The following is a 20833-nucleotide window of genomic DNA, read 5'->3' as shown; positions in this document are numbered from 1 at the left end:
TTTGTTTTAAATTAAGCTATTCAGTAAAACTGTTCACCTGAAAGAAGTTTAACCTGGGATTCCTTTATGGCAGAAAATGCAGAACCTGCCAAGTGTAGCCAGTGCTGATAAGATAGCATTTAGTGTAAAGTGGTGTCACTGTTATGGAGGAATACTGCTTCTAGAGTGGGATGGAGGAGCACCCCTTCATTCTTCTATTCGAGTATGGTTTCTGTGTCTTTGTGAACTTCCACATAAAATATTTAAATGACTCAAGAGTTTGGCTGCCTGTGAGCAGGGCAGGCACCCGGACTGTGCTTATTTACGGACCTGGTGTTTAAGGCCCCCCGGAGTTTGTTTGAAAAGTTAAGAGATTTTCACAGTAAAGGTGCCATTTCTGAAATTTAAAGTGCTCTTTTCACCAGGAGATAAGTTCTCTCTGATTAAGTCAGTAATTCTTACTAAGCCATGTTTATAGAGGCCATAAACAATGGGTTCAGTGTGCTTGTTAAACCAGCTTTCCATACCTCTCCACTCTTTTAAAAAGAGACATTTAAAATAAAAGGCAGGTGTAGATGTTAGTTTGATTTAGATGGATTTTAGGTGATTAATTATGGCTACAAGTAATTGGGCAAGGATGGTTAAGAAAGGTTTGCAGGAGTGAGACGTGATGCACATTCTCACTGAATTTCTCCTTTTGACTCAGTACATCCCTGACCTGTGAGAAAATGAGATGAGGAATCTGTAATGTTCATATTTCCTCTTAGTCCTTGCTTATCCACATTTCTTTTCAGCAAAATATGAACCTACTGAATACAGCCCAGTCTGCTGCACAGGTATCACTTGTAAAGTTTTGTTTAGCTCTTCAGGAAGTTGTGAAATATGGACTGGGGCTGCGTGTGACTTGTGGCTGTCCCTTCCCATTCCTGAAAATTATGACAACACACAAACTGTATGTGGGAAAAATTATCTACGTGTTTTTGTGCTTCACAGAATCCAGTGGGGTTTAATGTGAGAATTGCAGCTGAATGATGTGAATTTTTACTCAAATTCCAACAAGACAGTAAATCTTTACAAAGATGGTAGTGACAGGAGAGATGACAAAACCAACTAAGGATTAAGATGAACTGGTCAGTCTGCATTTCTGTAGAATGAGCCACAATTGGACCATCAAAAAATTATATGTTTTTGAATGCATTGCAAGACAGATGCTATTAATCAAGTCAGTCTCCAGTGTTTTATTAAATCTGAGGGCTGGTCTCAAGGGAAATCCACTGCCTTTGTACAAATATTGCAAATCTTTACAGTGAGGTTGAGCTCTTGGTGGTGCAGAGTTTATCAGTTTCCTTTTGGGTACGATGATTTCTGGGCCAGGTGTGGGGTGATCACACTGAGCAGCATTTACAGTCCCTGTACCATGAGGGCATCTTTCTGGCTGAGCCCTGCTTGGCACAAGCCTGTCTGTGCTCCAGAACCCCCATTTTGCTGAAGGGGAGGTGCAGATTCAGCACCAGAGGCACAGAAACACCCCTGGCATGTTCACCGTGTGTGTGCTGCTGCTTTGCAGCAAGCAGGAGGAGGGTTTCTGTCTTGTCCTGCCTGCACTGAGGCTGACAAGCTTCTGGCTTTGGTTAAGTACTTTGCAAGAGCTTTTTGTTGGAGGTTTTTAGACTCCTCTGAGTATAAGTGGGATTTTTAATTTTCTGAAGCAGGAAGGAGCAATCAGTTTGTCTGGTGCTTCCGGACTCCTAAAGGAGTGAGGCTCCTGGATTGCTTTAGAGTTTATCAGATGCAGCCAACGGGGTGACCTTTGGTTCCTGCAAGCGAAGTACCTGGTTTGTCAGGCAGTGCTGCTGCTCTTTGTATGGAAAGCATTAAATGTAATATTCTTCTATTTAAGTTAAAGAAATGTCTCATGAAGACCTAAAACTTAAATGTCTACAAAGTGGGTTTTATGGTTGTTGGGGTTTTTTTCAGCCCTAAGTACACAGCAGTTTGCTTTATAGACAGAGGACTGAGCCTTGAAAACTGAGGGTAATTATTTAGCTGCCTAAGGCTCAACTTTGCCATTGTTTTAGGACTTGAGTTCCTTTCTTTTAAAGGAAACAATTCCCTCCACCCCACAAAACCTTAATTAAAAATTGAGTATGTTTTTGTTCATTTTCCTGCTCAGTAACTTTCATTTGCTCCTGTGTGTAGGTAGGTAGGTACTTAAACATTTTTTACAGTGTCACTGGGAAATTTCCTCAATTACCATATTCTATAATTCCAGTTTTTCTGATTTTGAATTTTCAAAGCTTTATTTGAAGAGATTAAACCTGTGTGATTAGTCAGTCAAAAAAAAAAAGATTCAAGTCTCCTGTTAGTGGAAGAAGTGCTAAGTGTTTAAATGCTGCTCTGTTTGGGATCAGTGACTCATTTACTGCTGATGAAGCAGGGAAATCGAGTCTGGCAGTGTTTAAATTTGCTTAGATCACAGATACCTTTAGAGCTCAGAGTCACGGGTACTGATGATCATTCTTTGGAGAAATAGGTTCTTCTTTTCTCTTCAGTGTGTAAGTACTGTTACCAGAGATGTGAACTTCAGACTAGATCAGAAACTTTCCCTCAATTCATGGGAACAGGAGAGAAAGTTCAGACTTGCTGACCAGGATATGGTAGAATTAAATTTCTCTTAGCTTTGGTTTTCCCCCCCCCAATTTAATTATTTACTGATTAGGCTCTCGTAGGATCCAGTTTACTTAAATGCAGTTGTAAACTTGTCTTTATTATACTTCCAAAATTCAACCTGGGATTTGGAAACCAGTTCCCATCCCTAACTTAATGTAACTCTCAATTCCTGGGAAAATCCACTCTTTATTGTTATTTAAATTTCCAAATATAAAAAGATTCTCTTGAAATCCTGACTTGACTAGAAACTGTTAAATGTGCAAACAGGACACCAAGACAAACATTAGTAGAGGTGCTTGAAATAAATCTTTGCTTGAATAATCACAGACCCTCTGGTTTGACAAATTTCATTGTGCATGTTGTTAAGAACTTCCATCTGCCAGCTGAAGGTTAATTTTTTTAGCATTGTAAACTGAATAAATAAAACAAATGATGGCAGGAAGTCAGGAATGTTGATTGTTTTTAAAATGGTTGTGGTTCTCTAGTGCCATGTTGTTCTGCCATCACTTGTGTCCTTTATGCATAAAATTTAATTTCCCATACTTACATTTTCCTTTCCCTTTCCTGAATTTGCTCACCTATAGAAAGTAAGAAGCATGGCCCTGGAAGATGTGGTGATCCTTAACGTAGACACCAACACACTGGAAACCCCTTTTGATGACCTTCAGAGCCTCCCCAACGATGTGGTATGTATGGAGTGATTACCCAAGGGTTCAGTTCCTGCTGGCTGCCACTCAGGGCTCTCACTGGGAGCTCTCATGGAGCACTGAACTGCTTCCCTCAGTTCCTGCTGTCCCAGAGTGTTTGGGAATGTTTCTTTCAACATTTACAGATGTGCATTGAAGCCTCCCAGTGAAAATCAGCTAATGAATTAGAAATCTGCATCTTTAGTTAACTGTTGTTTCCAAATGAAATTGTGTGAGTTTTTGTCCTGTGACTGCTTCCAGGTGAGCTTTAAGGAATTTCATGCATTTTAAATCCTAAGATATGATATGAAATGGATGCCTTCACATTCACTTCAATCACTGCTAGAATTCAGAGCTCATTTTTTTTCTCATTCACCATTTTTATTGGTAAATTATTTCATGTTTTTAATAACTTGATAGTAGTGGTGTATAAATACTTGACATTTAATAGGATGCAAAGACATCCCACTTGCTGCTGCAGTCATCTCCACTGAAGGAGCTGAGAGGGGAGAGCAGAGGAGTGAGAGTGTCAGGAGCTGTTTTCAAGGCAGAGAGTGAATGTTTAGGAGAATGTGGCAGGGGAAAATCTGGATTTCCTTTGCTAGTTGGGAATATTGCACTGACAGTCAGATCTGAACATTTTTATGTGCAGTTGAGAATCAGAGTTGATGTTCAGGGAGCTCAGTGCAAGCTGGTGTGTGAGGAGAAGCTGAGTGAGGGTGAATGCCCAGTGCCTCCTGCTGTGACACCCTGGCATTCCAGCGAGATCCCTTCTTCACAAGCAGGCAGCTCAGGAGGAAAGGGCCATCTTGGTTGTGAACATTTTGGCTTTAGTCAAACATTTAGTCTGTAAAAGTTGATTCCATTATTTTTTCTGGCATTATATAGTTCTTCATTTTGATTTCACTCCCAGCATCCAAATCTGCCAGCTGGTCACTGCTCGTGCCATTCTCCACAACCCGGGAATGACAGACTTGTAAATTTGATGGAATTATGTAAGAAATGTCTGGATCCAGGGAGCACGGGGCCTCAGACATGTATATGATTTGTCAACAATCAAGTATTATATTAGATTTTATGAGACTTCATTAAAGGAGCTGTTGTGGGCACACTGTAGAACATCAGAAGAGACTTCTCCAATAAACACAGAACTTCAAGCTTTGGAATGTAATAAATTTTAAGAGACTTCCTTCCTTTCATTATTTACTTTTACTTCACTTTTATAACAGTAGAGAGTTGTGTTTTATTAGTTCAAATTTCTTGATTCAGTTTTCCACAGGTCTATTTAAGAGCTCCATTTTATCTCGGAGGATGTTGAGAGCAGAGCAGAGGAAGTGCTGCCAGCAAATTCAATTAACTGGCAGGGCTCACCAGTAGCATATATGGGGTATTTTTTTCACAACTGCTATATAAATACAGCTGGGATTAATATTTTTCACAACAAAGCTTTAAGTCGAGTCGTGTTGCGTTGTGTAATTAATGTTTGGGCTGGGGGTTTATTGGGATTCAGCTCTGGAGCATTGTTGCAGTTACCTGGATGAAGCAGCTCCTCCTCCAGGTCTCTCCCTTCACACGGCTCCAGAGTTGGCTTTGACCACTAGAGAGCAGCTGCTCTGCTGTGCAAGAATTGAATTTCTGTCAGTTCTTTCATGCATCATGTGTTTGGAACTGTAAGTGGATCAAGTTGTTCATCTCAGCAGGGAGATGCTAAAGCCAATCCATTATACTTTTTTTCTTTTCTTTTTTTTTTTTTTTTTTTTTTTTTGTGTGTTCCTTTTTGCTTCCCTGGGAGATTTTGGGAGTGTGTCTCCCCACTGGTCTTAGTCTAAGTAGATGCATTTATGATCTGAGAAACTAAAAATGTCTTCAAGAGTTTCCTGATCATAAATGCCTGTTATGTCAAACTACTTTGCCAGTTTTGCTACTTAATGTGAGCGGTGAGCAATTCATGCGCTGCTGAATAGACAAAATTTACTTTGCTAAATTAAATCTATCTATATTCATCAGTGAGCAAAAACATCTCTGTGGCGCATTCACCATCAGGTAATTAATCCAGTAGAAAATTTCTAAAAGCTGTTTTTTCTCTCTCCTTGAACTGCTTTTTAAATCAAGTAAATGAAGTCTTAGATTATTTTAGAGCCTCAGGTAGTGAGTTGTTCTTGAGTTTCATGATACTGATATTGCTACTAAACTGGTTCTTGGAAATCAAGAACAAACTGTTCTTTATTCTTTAATTCTTAGGATCCAAACAAATACAGGACCCAGTGCAAAGGTCTTTCCAGTTGGAATTTGTGTCAGAGGAGCTGGACAGAATTGAGGCAGTTCCAGCAGAGTCAGCTCACGTTGTTCCTTTGCCCCAGTTTACCTCAGCAGTACCTGCTGGCTGTCAGGCTTCTGAAGTGGTCAGGTCATGTCCCTGAAAATCAAGATTTGTACTACTGTGTTACTGATTAACTATTTGAAATGTGAAAACCTGCCCCTTCTTCACCTTCTGCTTCTGATGTATTGCTGGAAATCTGGCAGCATGAGAGCACCCTGGGAAGTAACTTTCCTTTTAAAATAATCAATATTAAAAAAAGAGATTTATTAAGGACTGTGATTACAATAAGTGCATCTGCTGCTGACAAGTCTCCTACACCACCGTCTGTGTTGCAGTGAATAGCAAAGAGGGGGTAGTAATTTTTTTTTATACAACCCGTATGGATTTTTCATGTATTTCCAAATAAGTGTCATCTTCTAGTCATAGTTGTAGTCAGAGCCCCACGCTGGAAGGCACAAAGCACAAGCTTGCTCTGTCAGCTCGTGGCTGTTGCTGCAGGAAGGCCTGGGCGGCCGGGCTGTCCCAGGCTCAGCTGTGGCTCCTGCTGCCCCTCTGCAGTGAGCGCCTGGGCCAGGCAGCCAGGGCTGCTGCTTTTCACCCAGGGAAGGAATGAGCTGCTTGCAGGGCAGCCAGGAGTGCCAACTGCAGCTCTGGAGCCAAACCATTTTCCTAAAGGTGAATCCATTTTTATTTCTTAGGCTGTGTTTGCAGTCGAACATTTCTTGCTTTATTCATGTTGACAACTGAAAAGCCTTGGACCTAATTAAAAGAATTTCCACTAGCACCTTTACTGAACCATTTCATTCTGCTGCATTGCACAGATTGCATTCTGAAACATGGTGAGAGTTGAAATTGGACCTTTAAACTTCAACTGCCAGAAGTACAAAAATCTTCTTTAAAAACACTCTCAGGGTAGACTGCATGTATATGTGTCTATTTGGCTAGAAATAATCCTCATTTTCAGTGGTTACAATTTGAGTTTTTTTTAAAGTATCACAGTCTCTTTAGGCAGGAAACAACCCTAATTCTGCTTGTATAGTCTACTTTATATTACATACTACTTTTTTCCACAGAGTACACATGAGAGTGTTTTGGGGTGGATTTTTTTGCTACTTGTTAGTATATTTAAATATGTCGCTAACATTTTTTTGTTACAAAATTGACATGCCTATTGCAGTAATCCCACATATATATAAAATGGACATCCTACAGTGTTTGAGGAAGTAGCAAAATACCAGTCAATATTCTGTTTCTGTCCCAGCCAGGGGAGCTGAAGCACAGAAAGGCTGTGGCCAGCCCTCTGAACTCCTGGTTTGTTTAAAACAAAACATAGAGCTTTTTCCTTCTATATAGACAGAAGGTTCTGTATCTTCACATGAATGTTTACAGAAAAGCCTTATAACGATGGTGGAGGTGGATTTGAAAGCTTCTCAGAGCTCTGGATATTTTATTATACTTTTAAGAAATACCTTTAAATAGTTTATATAAGTTAATATAGAAAATAAAAGCATATTTCAACCTTACAAGTCTAGACCCCTTCAAACATGAAGTATGCTGTTTGGGTTTGAAAATCTGGTGAAGCTTTTATATTTAGAGGATTACAGAACTCCTTGAGGAACGTTATTTCACTGAATAGGAGTCAGCTTATTTTACGGGCTTCAGACTAAATCTGGTATCATGTGTTATGTTAATATGGGTTTGTGGGCTCATTAATGCGTGGATCATTGGCATAAGCATTCAGATTTATAAACAGTGCTGGACACGCTCTTGGTTATTTCTGTTATGCTAAATAATGAAACGCCTTTTACAGCAGAATCTGCAGAAGATTTAAAAGGAAATGTCTTTGCAAGTGTTTTAGTAAACACAAGTGCAAAGATAACATCTAAAAGAAAAGGCAGTAGTGCCCAGCATGGATTCTGTATTTAACCCCTCTGGAGCATGACAGGGAGTCGCCGTGGAGCCCAAAGCCAAGGCTGCTGCAGGAGGAAGCTGAGTTAGGGATGAGCTGAGGCACTCACAAACAGCTCAGGAAAATCAGGCTGCTCTGGGCAACACCCAAGGCTGAGGACATTCGACTCATCTGTAGGATTTTGGAGATGCGGATGAGGCCAGAGCAAGCTTTTGTTGGGAGCTGGAGAATGGGAAGAAGGTCTTGAAAGTTAATTTGAATATTTGAACCATCAGCTTATATTTTATAAGGTATAATTCATACTCTCTGAACACAGTTAGTTATGATCACTACTAGAGGATCTGCTAACTCTGTCAATAATATTTCTACAGTGTTTCTTGCATAGTGTGAGTGAGGTACACAGAGCTACCCCATGGAGATTTCCAGTATGGCATTTGGGAAAGGAAGATTTGCTAGTTATTGGCTCTTTCTGTTAAATTCATCATTTGGATATTTATGGAGTCAGTCACGTTCTCCTTCAAATCGGGTTAACTAGGGATTTCCTGCCGTTCTGCTTTCCCCCGAAATTGTGGCTCCTGCCTGTTTTCTGTGTCAGGTATCTCACTAAACTCGGGCTTCTAAACTCGGCCTTTGCGCATGGCATGGCCGCAGCCTCTAAAAGCACCAGCTGAATTCCTGTCCAGAACCAGCACCCGGGTATTTGGGTTTGTGTTGAGATCTGTGTCAGAACCTCAGCGCGTCCGGTTCTGTCTGCGGCGCCAAAGGCCGTGAGGGGCCGTGAGGGAATCCTGAGGGGCGGCCGGGGCAGGACACAGCGGATCCCGGGCACGGCCGAGCCCTCGGCAAACAACTCCAAAAATGTGTGAGAACAGGCAAAAAGCCCCAGACCACAGAGAGAAGTGTGAAGAGTAAGGAAGGGCGGGAGGAGCTGTCGGGACTGACATCAGTGGAGGGGAGGCGGGGCTGGGGCGGGGAGTTGGGCCGGTGAAAGGCGGCGGCAGGGGAAGGTGTTTAAGTTTGTCTTTGTTTCTCGCTATCTGACTGTGTTTTAACGGCCAATACATTAAATTAATTTTCCACATTGGAGCCTGTGGCTCATGGGTACACATCTCCTTGAGCCCCCGAGTCTGGTGTGCGTGTTTGCCCCGAGTGCCGCTGAGGGGCAGCGGGAGGGCGGCTGGGCCGGGAGCCTGCTGAGGGCGCCCTCACGGCCAGGAACGCAGCCCTGGCGGGGTCACTGCCCGTTCAGGTTCTGAAATGTGAGGGAATATAACCTTAAAAACCACTTGTATTTGTGGCGAATAGATTCTTCAGACCTTCGGCTTTTGTTCCTAGCCTTGGTAGTGATGGATGGCCTGATAGTGTGGAGCAGTTTCTCTTACTAATCTGATGTTTGAATTAATTTAGCTGCAATTATTTCATGGATTCTAATCAAGAATGACACAGTTTCATAGACTACCTTTAAAAGAATACTTCAACAGCATGTTAACAGTCGATTTTAAGTAGGAGGGCAGGTTCAGTGAAGCTTGTAGTATCCTATTGGCTTCTGAATAGAATCCAAACAAATCTTAGAGAAGCAAAACAGCTTGAAAAGTAATGCTCTTAGAAGTGAAAAATTCATCTCTGAATTCACAATGTCACCTTTTGTCATAACTGCTGCTGTGCTGAGCACATTTTTCACTTAGCTGTGCCCCAATGTGTTGCTCTTTGTTTGTGATACGAGAGTGATCTAGACCTGCTGTGTGATTTCAGGTTTCTGCACTGAAGAACAGATTGAAGAAAGTCTCTACAACCACTGGAGATGGTGTTGCAAGAGCGTTTCTAAAAGCACAAGCAGCTTTCTTTGGGAGCTACAGAAACGCCCTGAAAATTGAACCTGTAAGTAGGCAATTAGTTGGCATAAAATATAAATGTGCAGCTGTGGTGGAGAAAAAACCTAACAATTCAAAGTGTAGCATAACCTGCTCTTCCTAAGGTGGCTCTTTGGCTGACTAGTACTGAAAACAGTGTTCAAGTCTCCAAAATGAAAGAGGTACAAGAAGCATGATCCATCACACAGGGAAGAACCTTCACATGGAAATGTATGGGGCTTGCTTGTTTTGAAACCAGTTGAATTAGAGGAGACATGATAATAAAGAATAAATTAATGATCATAAGAGGTTAGTGCAGAGCTGACCATTCCCTCCTCTGCAAAACCTGTCTCTTCATTGTGTTTTTGTGTGAAAAGGTGGTGTATTTGGCATTCTCCTGCTCTTTGAAGATTAATGAAAAGGTCTGGCCTGCAGACGTGTGATAAATTTAATTTTAACCATGATGTTAAATGGTTACATGGCCAAGAGTTGGACTATGGGTGTAGTGTTTCTGGAGGATTTCAGTAGCTAAAGTATCTCCAGTACTGTAGTTTGTCTTGTTATTTTTAAAGCCAGGAGGAAAACACAGCTCAGCCTGACTTTTAAACAGCCCAGTTATTACCATCAAATAAGTATCATTTCAGCCATTCATATTCAGGTTTCAAAAATTACTTTTCAAGTCAGCACAAGTCCTTCCACATCTTACTGGGGGAATCCGTGTGTGTGGAAAAAATAAATTGTATTGACTTGTGTGTGTGTCTGGGTGTAAGAACTGGGCTTTTAAAGCATCTGAGGTGAAATCCTGGAGGTTTTTAAAATGGGGACCATATAAATGACAAAGGTGGAAGCAGCGAGGCGCTCTGGCTGTGAGCCTCCTTTATCCCTGCTGGGGAGACACCGACTCCCCTCCATCCCTGCAGGCTTCCTTGTTCTCCAGTGCTCCTCCCTGTAGTTGCCAGGCAACTCTGGGACTATTGGTGTATGCTTTGCCTGGATGTGTGTGTGAGATTAACTAGTTAAGGGATTTATGAAGGAAAATAAAAATTTAAATTGCTGTTCTGGAAATACCATCTGGTATTTTGAAGGCTGAATGTTAAAGATGAACATTTGAAACGAGTTGACAGTGGCACGCCCCTAGAAAGTGCAACTTTAAGGGACAGCTAACCTGAGGAAGTAGCAGAAACAGTTTAGTTTGCTTCTCATTCCATCAAAGAAAACTTGTAAATATAGCTGCACAAATATGTCATAAAATTGACTTTAATAATCAGAAAGTGGAAAATTTCAGGGCTTTCTTTCCTAAGTCTTTTTGTAAATCAACAGTTTGATTTGTGATTATACCTTTCAGTATTAAGATTTAGATAAAGCAAATTTGCAGGTGTTTCATGTTCATGTATCACCTTGACATGGAGTAAGTACAGGGCTAAGTAATACCAAACATGAAAGGGTTCTTTGCATTTCATGTCCTATAACCCCAGAAACCTGACTGTTCTTTTAAAATCATCGATAATTAGAAAATGCATTCAAAGAAGTACATACAGAATACATTTTCCTCCTTCCGTGGTTTCTGTCTCATAAGACAATTTAATTTCATAGACCATCACATTGGTATGAGCTGACTTTCTGGGATAAATGGTGTGAATCTACTTTTCATTATTCTGTGTAGGCCCAGAATGTGTCATGGAGCAGGCTCTACATTCCCATTATTAGACTTTAGCATAGTAAGAGCTCTTATTCTGTTCAGAGGCTTTTACTTTAGAGATACAAAGTTGTGTAATGTACATATAAACAGAGCACTGGCAGTGAGTTTCTGTTACCATGAACTTTCTGAGGCCTTTGGTAACTAGAAATTGCATGAAAAAACATATCAAGGTATACAGTTGGCAAGCATAGTAATAATAGTAATATTTACTTGACAAAACAAGTGCTGCAGTGCTGTTTCCTCCAGGGTTTCCCATAGCTGCACTACCCAGTTTTACATGCAGAGGAGTGTCTGCTGGGTGTGATGTACGTACAGCCCGCAGAGCTCTGGTGCTGTCAGGTGCAGCCAAACTCAGCAGCAGCAGCTGGGTGTTCACTGGGCTGTACTGAGGCAGATTATCCTCATGCATATGGCTTAAATGTCTACCAGTGACACCAGTGTGAGCATTTTGTTCGCTTGAATGACCTTTGTCAAATTCCCAAGTTTTTTGTTGTTTGCAGAGGGAATGTTTTTATCTCTTCTAAATATCGAATTCACACAAGTAGGTCACGTTCAGCAGAACAATCCGTGTGAGTACGAGGTGTGTGTAAGGGTGCTTGGTAGGACTGAGCAGTTGGGGACGTTGGGAAGCAGGCTCAGATTTTCGGCGTGGGAGCCGTGGCCGTGCTCTTTCTTCTGCTGACACCTAGTGGTTCCAGGCGCTCCCGTCGGACTCTCGCAGTGGTTGTGAGGAGCAGCCCCCACCTGTGGGCGAGGTAAGCTCGGCTGGGCTGGCCCAGAGCAGTGGCTGTGGCGGTGACCCAGCAGGATGTGGGGGCTCCTCAGCCCTGTGGGGTTTGTCTCCATCTCGCCTGGGAGCTGCCCTCCAGGCTCTGCTGGGACCTACAGGCTTCCCAAATGACAAACAAGAGTTCTGCCTGTTCTCTGGCACTGCAGAGGTTCTCACAGGGCTGGTACTTGTAGGAAAGCACTGGATTACATCCTGTACGGGTTGTAAATACTCCTCCATGAGTTACACCTTTGGCATGGAGCCGGGACCATGACTACTGATACCTCCTTGCATGCAGTGGGAACTGCTGAGGACAAGTGACTCTCTGCAGTGAAGCATCAATTAATTCTCTTTGTCTTCATGGTTAATTATTCCGTTTTATTCAGGTTTATTTGCCTGAGCAACCATTAGTTGTAAACTGGATAATTTCTGGTTATTTGCATTGTTCTGAATTGATTTGGTTTAAAGTTAACCTAAATATTCCTTGGATGCATCCACTTAAGAGTAAGCAGGAAATCAGAGGCAGAGTCAATGTGCTTTTCTATTTTTTGTGTGCTTCCAATGCTGAAATTACTTTCTAATTTGTGAACTGCTGATCTTAATATGAAACTACTTATTGAAACTCACAGATGTTTTATATACTCCAGTTTTCACACTGCTTTAGCTGAACTACACTGGTGGAGGAATGTGTGTTTTATACACATTGCTGATGAAGTTCTGTTGTCCTGTCAAAGCTTGATAATTTATATTTGGATTTTAAATGGAGAAGACAATGTACTACCAATTTTCATAATTGTAACTTTGATATGAATTTTCTCCAAATACAGTGCAATTTGAGCAGTGGTGGGGGAAGAAACCGTTAAGAATAGGAGGAAATAAGTTTTTTTCTTTTTCAACATAACACTTAATTCAACTTAAGGAGATAATTAATGCATTCATTATTTTACAGGAATCTCTGGAACAGACACAATAAATGCCTTCAACAGTTCCAGATTCATGAGATCACAGTCAGAAAAGTATATGATATTTGGTGCAGAGTAAAAAAGCAAATGCCAGATGAGTCAAAAAGGAAATTTTGTTGGAATGTGTGTGCAGTAATATAAAGCAAGTGCATGCTACGTACTGGTGCATAATTCATTTTGCAAAGGCTTTGTAGCATTCAGTGCTTTATCTACTATGAAGTATGATTGTTGCCATGGTGAATTATTTTTTTAAGTTATTCAGTGGAAGAGTAAATAGTCATTTCCAACTCCCAGTAATTGCCACATCCCAGTTCCTTCCTCTCCATGGCCATCTTCTGCCTAGCTTCTTTTCCTTGCATGTATATTTTAAAGGCACACACTGCATGCAGGGTAAATACTTCCCTGTCACCAGAGCTGTCTCCCCAGTTCAGAGCTTTACGAGTGTTTGTCCATCTGTAGAAAACATGAAGCAGGATGATCCCTAATGCTTATAGAACTTGTGCACAGACCTGTTAAAATGAACCCCAGGCTGTAGGGGAAACAGTGAGCAGAAGCTAGTTAAATAGAACTTTTTGTTTTACTTGCAGTTTTGTTGTGTTCTGTTTGAAGTCAGTGCTGATGTATAGCACCAGGAATTTTCTCCCATTTGTCTTTACACTTTTCCAGTTCAAGTGATTGAGCTCTCAAATCCATCCTGTAGAGACAGTCTAGGAATGCCTAAATGACAGTAATTTCTAAGTGTCATCCTAGTGACTTTACTGACAGGAGTAGACAGCGAGAATGGCACTGACAGTGTGTAAAATCTGATTTTTTTGTGATAAAAATGGACATAAATTGAGTTTCTGTATGTCCTGGAACTGAAATTGGAGGCTTTTTTCTTCTTACTCTGTGAAGATTCTGTGTTTTGTGACATTTTAAAGACCCAGGGTTTCAGCAACCTCCCTTAGAAGCCACTTGTAACTATTGCTGTGTTTTACCATCTATGGGAAGTGCTGAATTCACAGTCACTGACTGGAAAAGATTTAGTGGGGAAACACAGTTTTGTTTGTTTTCTGTGTGATGTTTGTTTTCATTTCAATTCTGTTGCTGTTCCTCTCTAAGCCTTACTGTTGCTATAGACAAATTTCTGCTTTTGCTGTTTTAAACCTTAAAAATGGCTCTTTTTCTAACAAACAGTTACTGTTCTTCAGAATGGCATTTATTATTCTACATCTAAGTCTGTTGAGATATACATATGTTAATGAACCTGAAAAGACATTTTCTTTAATCTCTTCCAGCAGTCTGGTATGTAGTAAATAGAATTGTTTTGTAATTTCCAAACTGTTGTAAGATCCTCTGTTATCTAATTCCGTATGCCACGCTGCAGGGAGGGGGAAGCCAGGATTCTGAGAGGAAGGTAATACAAAGTCTTACTTGAGAAAGTTGACATCACCCTCTGCTGATTGTGGTGTTTCTGCCCAGAAAGGTGCGTGCAAACCTCCCTGTCCATCATACATGTTAAAGTAAAACTGCAGCAAAACTCAAATCAAAGCAAAAATAGCAAACACACCCCCCTACAACCCATCTTGGGAATGGTTTTGGGTGTAGGAACTTTGCCCAAAGGGATGGGGTGCTCTGCATCTCACTGTGCAGTAATAGCAGAAATGTGAATTGCCTTTGAATGTGCAGAATGCTGATGTGCAGAGGTTTGAGATTATTAACGTTCCCTGCTTCATGCTGGTGTTTAGGGGTTTGTGGTCACTTAGTCTGTGGAGCCATGGGGCAGTCTGAGAACTGAGAACTGTCTTTGGCCTGTGTTGTCTGAGTAACATTGCAGCCCCCATGCAGGCTGTGCGCTCAGCCGTCAGCCTGGATCAGGTCACTCTGCCTCTTCTGTGGTGCTGCTGCAGAAATAAAGGGAGCTTTGTTCCAAAGCCTCTCGATCTCCCTGTTACAGGGCAGGCTGTGCAGGGAGCAGCAGCCTGGGCTCTGTCAGCTTTGCTGTGCCAGGATTTGGATATTCACTTACTTGGCTGTGCCTCTCATACCTGATTCTGGGTTTGTGCTATTTGATGCTCTTGGTTTTGCTTCTTCTCAATTTGTTTCAAGCCTTTGGTTGTTTGTTTTAGGCTGGCTCTTGCCTGTGTTTTCACTGTGTTGTCTCCTGATACTTCAGTTCTAATTGTGAGTGCACAGCCTTGTGCAAATGCCTCCGTGCAGGAGAACTTGGAGATATTTCCTGAGCTAATAAAGCGCAGGGGACTTGGAGGGGAACAAGGAGGCACATAAACAAACACCAAGCAGAAAATAACATCACCCTTGAATTCAGCTTCTGTGTGAGGCACTCGGTGAGTGTGTGTTTTTTCAAATGAGCTGTTGTATCTGGTATTAGGGGAAAAAAACCACCAACACACACAGACCCATGAAAAACCCCACCCCGAGGACCTTTTAGGCAGGTGGCGAGGAGTGAACATTCTCAGTAGTGTGAGCAGCTGTACAACTGAAGAGAAAGTATCACTTCCATTGACAGAGATGGTGGAAAAGATTTTGGTATTTGGATTTGTAAAGTAGCCTTCAGTGGCAGATAAAGTAATGAAATTATGATAAAAATTAAAATATTTAATTGGGTTAGAAACAGAATAGAGAAGCCACGCCAGCCTGGGCTTTCACGGTGTACATTGTGTATGAATGGGAGTGTACAGTTTGTCCTGCTGTGGTTCCAAGGGAGGCAGGGAGAGGCAGTAAATCCCATTAGTTGTCAGGATTTGCACAGCTGGGTGAGAGTTCGTGCAGTGACACCCGGAATGCAGTGGGGCTGGAGGCAGAAGGAGCCATTTGCTCCTGAGCCAGGGCTGGCAGTGGAGGGTGGGAGATTCTGGCACTGCCCTGGGGCTCAGGGAACCTCGTGTGTGCCCTGGGAAACACAGAGGGGACCAAGGCCCCTTTCTGCTTTGGCTCTTGCGTGCCCTCAGAGGGCTGGGCAGCTGCTCTTCACATGCAGCACTGGTTCTGCTCTGGGAGGGCATTAGAGACAGGCAAATTCTGGCTCGTGGCCAAAATGCTGTATAGGCAAAACTTAGTCTCACGTTGAGGACCACTTTTTTTTCTTCCTTATTCTATTTTAGGGAACATAAAAATGTAGACTCTGCAGAGGGCTGGTAAGTACGTTGTTCTTTAAAACACACGCTACTTCAGTCTGGTAAAACATCAAATGAAAACATTCTGTCCTTTCTTATCTTTTTCTAATTTAATTCATTGTTTTCTGAGACTTTCATTCAATGAGTAGCAGCTCTGGCAATGACAGATATTCTATTGTGACTGAAATATGCATTTTGTAAGTCATAACTTTACTTGGTATTTAAATAAACTGTGTATGTACAGCGTGCAAGATTTATGCAGAGCACAGCTGGAAGTATTCTGCTCAGAATTCCTATGGTTTAAAATGTCTCTTTCAAGTTTGAAAATGTGTTGTGAAGTAGATACCATTATGATAATTGGAAGTTCAGCTTCTCTGTCTTGCTCTATTATTTTTTTGAATACAATTAACACATCACACACATTTCACCTGGTCTCTCCTCATTTACCTCTGACACTTCCTTGATATTTATTTAGACACATGTGGTGTCTTTGCTTTGAACTCAATAGTTGGTATATTCGCTAGGTTTTTTTTTTAATAAACGTTTTTCTCATTTAGAGATACACAATTAGTTTGCACTGTTAGAGAAAGGTATACATATTGATGTCAATTTAAATCTTTTACTTATTTGTTGGATGATCAGGACATAAATTGTATAAAGATTGTAGAGAAAACTGTGATTACTCTCAAATCAAAATACCTGCTGTGAAGTTGCAGAAGCAGCTCATTTATTATAGTTCTCATGAGAAAACAGTACAGAGCAAGTATGCACAAAGCTGTCTAGAGAAGAAATTTAAAAATATATGTGAATAATACTTTTAAGTTAGAATTGCTATATTTTCTTTCAGGTAGCATAAAGGTGAAGCACAAATCTCAGTGTTTAGTTTGAAATAAGCTTTATTCTTCCAGAGTCAGCAGCAATGCTTTTGTTTCTGATGACAAAACAAAGACTTGAGTTTTGGTTTTAAAATATAATAGAATTCTTGAACTGGAATTAATAACATACTGTTGGCATAGTTTTTAACTAAAATAATGTATGTGGTGTGCTGTGTTATGTGATATGTATAAAACTGTCAGCAACATAACACCAGTGGCCTCCAGAAGACAATTACAAATTATATCAGGTTTATAATTTTGAAGGGGGGAAAAAAGGGATCTGACTCATCACATTTCAGCGATCCAGGAGAAAATAATATGAAAATATCATTAGATGTATTTCGTTTGTGGAAATTAGGCTTGGAGTTTTCTTTATTTCTTCTTTTTTAAATTTCATTTCAGTTTTAGGAACACTTGTAGTGCTTGGAGTTTTAATAAGGAATAAGTCCAAAATCCAGCCTAAGCTTGATCTTCACAATACCACAGGACATTTTTCTGGATTATTTAAAAAATTTTGGCTGCACTTTGGAGCGAACTGGGGCTGTGATTTTGTAGAGTTCCTGTTCACTGTCCCTTCTTTGATAGCTGTTTCCGTGGGATTTTCAGTAACTGTATTACTGGAGATGCCTGAGATTTGTAAATCAGTTTATTACAGGAAAAAGGGATCATCTACCAACTAAGAATTCATTTGCTTTGTCTTCAAACTGAAGTGATCAACCAAGCTTTTCAGGTGCGAGGCTTCTGTGTGGAAGTTGGGAAGATTCTCCCCACAGGGAGGTTTGGTGGTGTGGTCAGGGCAGTCGGGGCCTGGCTCAGCCCTCGCTGCGCCTGTGCTGCGAGCCCGTGGGACAGGCAGTGCACAGCAGATCCACACCCGGAGTGCTCTGGAAACCAGGGGCTGCTTCAAGGTACCTTGCACTTGGACTGCAGTTTCAAAATGCACATTTAAAATTAGCTCTAGAAAATGCTCCTTGGAAGAGTATATATAGATATAGATAATTTTTTCCTAATTTTTTTAAATGATATCATTCTGTAGTAAAATATTTCAAGTCCTGGCTAGGCTGTAAAGCTTAGGGCTGATAAACAAAGCATCTGAAGCCAAATGGCCCCTTAGCTAACCCCAATTAAAATAAAGATTTCATTGCGCTCTGTCCTGACAGAGAGGGAACATATTGTTGCCTTTAAGGGAGTTTGGTTTAGTTAATGAAAGAATTTATTTCATTTTTTCAAATACAGAACCTAATTAAATAAGTTTCAACTTGACTTGTAGTTGAGGACATTTTAACTCCTTAAAGGTTACTCTTGTGTCCAAGTATAGCTGTCTTTTGAATAATTCCTGATGCGGTATTTAGCTTAGCGATTTATATAATAAGAAATTTTATAGTAGAGCCCATGTAACTGTTTGCCTGTTCAATGTGCATCATAAATATATGTTGTTGATTCCTAAAGGGTTAAAGTTGTTTTCCACATGACATTATTTTGATGTATTACATTAATTTGGAATCAAGTGTTACTCAGAGCTAGCAACTAATACAGGATTCTTGGAAGTGCCGTGGAAATGAAGGTGCCAAGAGTTTGTTTTGAGTGCCTTTTAAAAGTTGTAGATTATATGTGTACTTTGCTTATTCCTGGTGCTCAGTGAAAGGAAAAATATGTCAAAGAATTATTTAGGTGAAGCTCCCCAAGCAGTAGTTAAAGTCTGTATGTCCAGAACATTTTTTCTTAGAGAGGATTAATGGTAAAAATGAAAGCAATTTGTGAGGATTATATGTGTGATTAGTTTGCCTTTCCTTAGGATCTGTCTGTACTTGTATGGATAAAGCTCATCCCCCCCATTTGGCAACCAATGATTTATTACATATTCTCAACATAGTCTCAAGAATATACAAAAAATAAAAAATACTTCTATCTAAAATTGCTTTCTGATTACACATGGGAATATTTTACTTGAAAGCAGTCAAGAATAGGAATGCTGTTGCTTACCTGCATTTCCTGCCTAAAACTGGAGGTGAGTTGAATGGTTGCTGTGTGTCTGCAGTAAAACCAGAGGAGGTGCAGGCTGTGCTGAAGGACAGGGATGGTGCTCCTTGGCTCTGCTGTTTGCGCTTGGTCACAGGAGTACTGGAATGAGCAGCACCTAACCAGCATTTACACAAAGGGAGGGGGCTCGTGAATTATTTGTTACTGAAACTGAGGCTAACCAAAGCAGTTCATGCTTAAAGGAACTGTTTTAGTTGTAACAAGTATGTCAATATTTTCCCCAAATGGATCTCTCAAACTCTAAACACGTTTTGTTCTGGAGCAGTGGCCTCCACTGCATGGGGAGCGCTGCTCGATTTAAGAGCATCCCCGTATGTGCCCCCTCATTTGGGGGTTTGAAGCGAACGTTGGGCTGTGTTCTCTTCCAGGTGTCACTCACTCACGTGCCCTCCTTTACATGTTCAGTGCAGTTCAGCTCTCCTGAACAGTGGGTTTTCAGGGTGAGCAGTGAGGCTGTCTCCAGTAAAGGACAATTGATTTCCCTGAGTCAGGATCATTCCCAAAGCTCTTGACAGTTTCTGCTTCAGGTCTGTGGGATTGTTGCCTTCAACTATGGAGGTAAATGATTCAAAAAGAATTCCTGCCTCTGAGAGGAAATGAATAGGTTTTTTTATGGATAAGTAACAAAATATTAAATTGTTTAGGAGGGGCTTGCAGGGGCTTTTTAGTTGAAAAAGAGTGTTCTTCAGTGTGGGTGTGAACATGAATGAAATTGAGGGTTAGGTGGTACTGGAGTCCTAAAAATCTCTGAGGTAGCTGAAATGCAGTGCTGTTCTTTTCTCTTCTGTGAATTTCTGTAGATCATTATAATTACGTTGTGTTTCAGAAATCTCAATAGTTGCCAAATGTAACCAAAAATAAAGCATCACATCCAGCCGGAGTTCCAGATATCCTCACTCTGCCCTAAAGCCATGTTTCCAGCCATTATCTTGTCATAGCTTATTGGGCTCAATTTTAATTAAATGTTAATAGCAATTTTGCAGTCAGAACTGACATGAAAGTTTTCCAAAGATTATTATACCCACAGGATATCTTTATTATGTGTTTTTCTTGATTCTTTTTTTTTATCTTGTCCAAGCCCTGTTCTTTGGAAAAGTCTTTGGTGATGGAGAACATGAAACAGAAAATGGTGCAATGTCTTGACTGACAAGGATCAGTTTACAAGGGCTTATCAACTGAATTTTGTATTCTTCAAGAACATCAAAAACTTATATGTTTGATAAGGGTCTTGGGGTTTGTTTGATTTTCCTTAGTGTGGTGTATACGCTGAGTGTTCTACATTTAGGTTTCAACATACAGATGCTTGAATCTTTAAATACAAAAAGGGCTTTTGCAATGCTGCAACCTGTAGTTCCTGTGTCTCTGCCTTTAAGGATGTTGTGTTCACAATGGTAGGCACAGCTTATACTGTTGGATCTGGGATGGCTGGTTCTGATTGCTGGATAGGAAGCCCTGTAGTATTAATTGCTTGTCAAATCCCTACGAAATAACAGATTAATGTGCTTGATCACAGTGCCCTGTTTAGAAGCTGCAGTTTGCCCCCGTCCCCAGCCTCTCCATGTAACACAATTACAGATGTGCATCCAGGACATTTAGTGGATTGCGTTTTCATTAATACAATTTGAGCAGACAATACCAAGTTGCTGTCGGGCCGTGCTGACAGCTAATTACTGAAATGAAGGGTGTGCATGGCTAAGGAACAGTGGAGCATGTCTCAGGAATAGGAAAGCAGCACAGAAATAGTGCCACATCTTGGAATCAGTCTTCTGGACAGTTTGCTGTCTCTGCAGACCAGCTTTGTCACATAGCTGATCGTGGTGGGGAGTTAGACTTCAGGGAAACAAAGGTTGTTACTGTTGATGAAAATGCAATGTAGTTCTGGTTTGCCCTTCCCTCTGGTTAATTCAGACACTTGTACGTACTTACCCATCTGCTGACCACACTTAGCTCTTGCTTAC

The 20833-nt window shown here is 41.0% G+C and overlaps 1 protein-coding gene across 4 annotated transcripts in view; it reads left to right on the top strand.

The window, feature by feature from the left end:
• DENND1A (DENN domain containing 1A) overlaps positions 1 to 20833 on the top strand; it is a 152960-nt gene that overhangs the window by 87034 nt on the left and 45093 nt on the right. For all 4 annotated transcript variants that reach the window (XM_054516915.1, XM_036393848.2, XM_054516914.1 and 1 more), the window contains exons 12-13: positions 3234 to 3335; positions 9317 to 9442. In XM_054516915.1, coding sequence (XP_054372890.1) covers positions 3234 to 3335; positions 9317 to 9442 — 228 coding nt within the window. The remainder of the gene's footprint in view (positions 1 to 3233; positions 3336 to 9316; positions 9443 to 20833) is intronic.

This window comes from Molothrus ater, chromosome 20 (genome assembly GCF_012460135.2).
Source record: "Molothrus ater isolate BHLD 08-10-18 breed brown headed cowbird chromosome 20, BPBGC_Mater_1.1, whole genome shotgun sequence".
NCBI classification, from domain to species: domain Eukaryota; kingdom Metazoa; phylum Chordata; class Aves; order Passeriformes; family Icteridae; genus Molothrus; species Molothrus ater.
The sequence above is the reverse complement of the archived record's forward strand: the minus strand, read 5'-3'. Positions and strand labels throughout refer to the sequence as shown.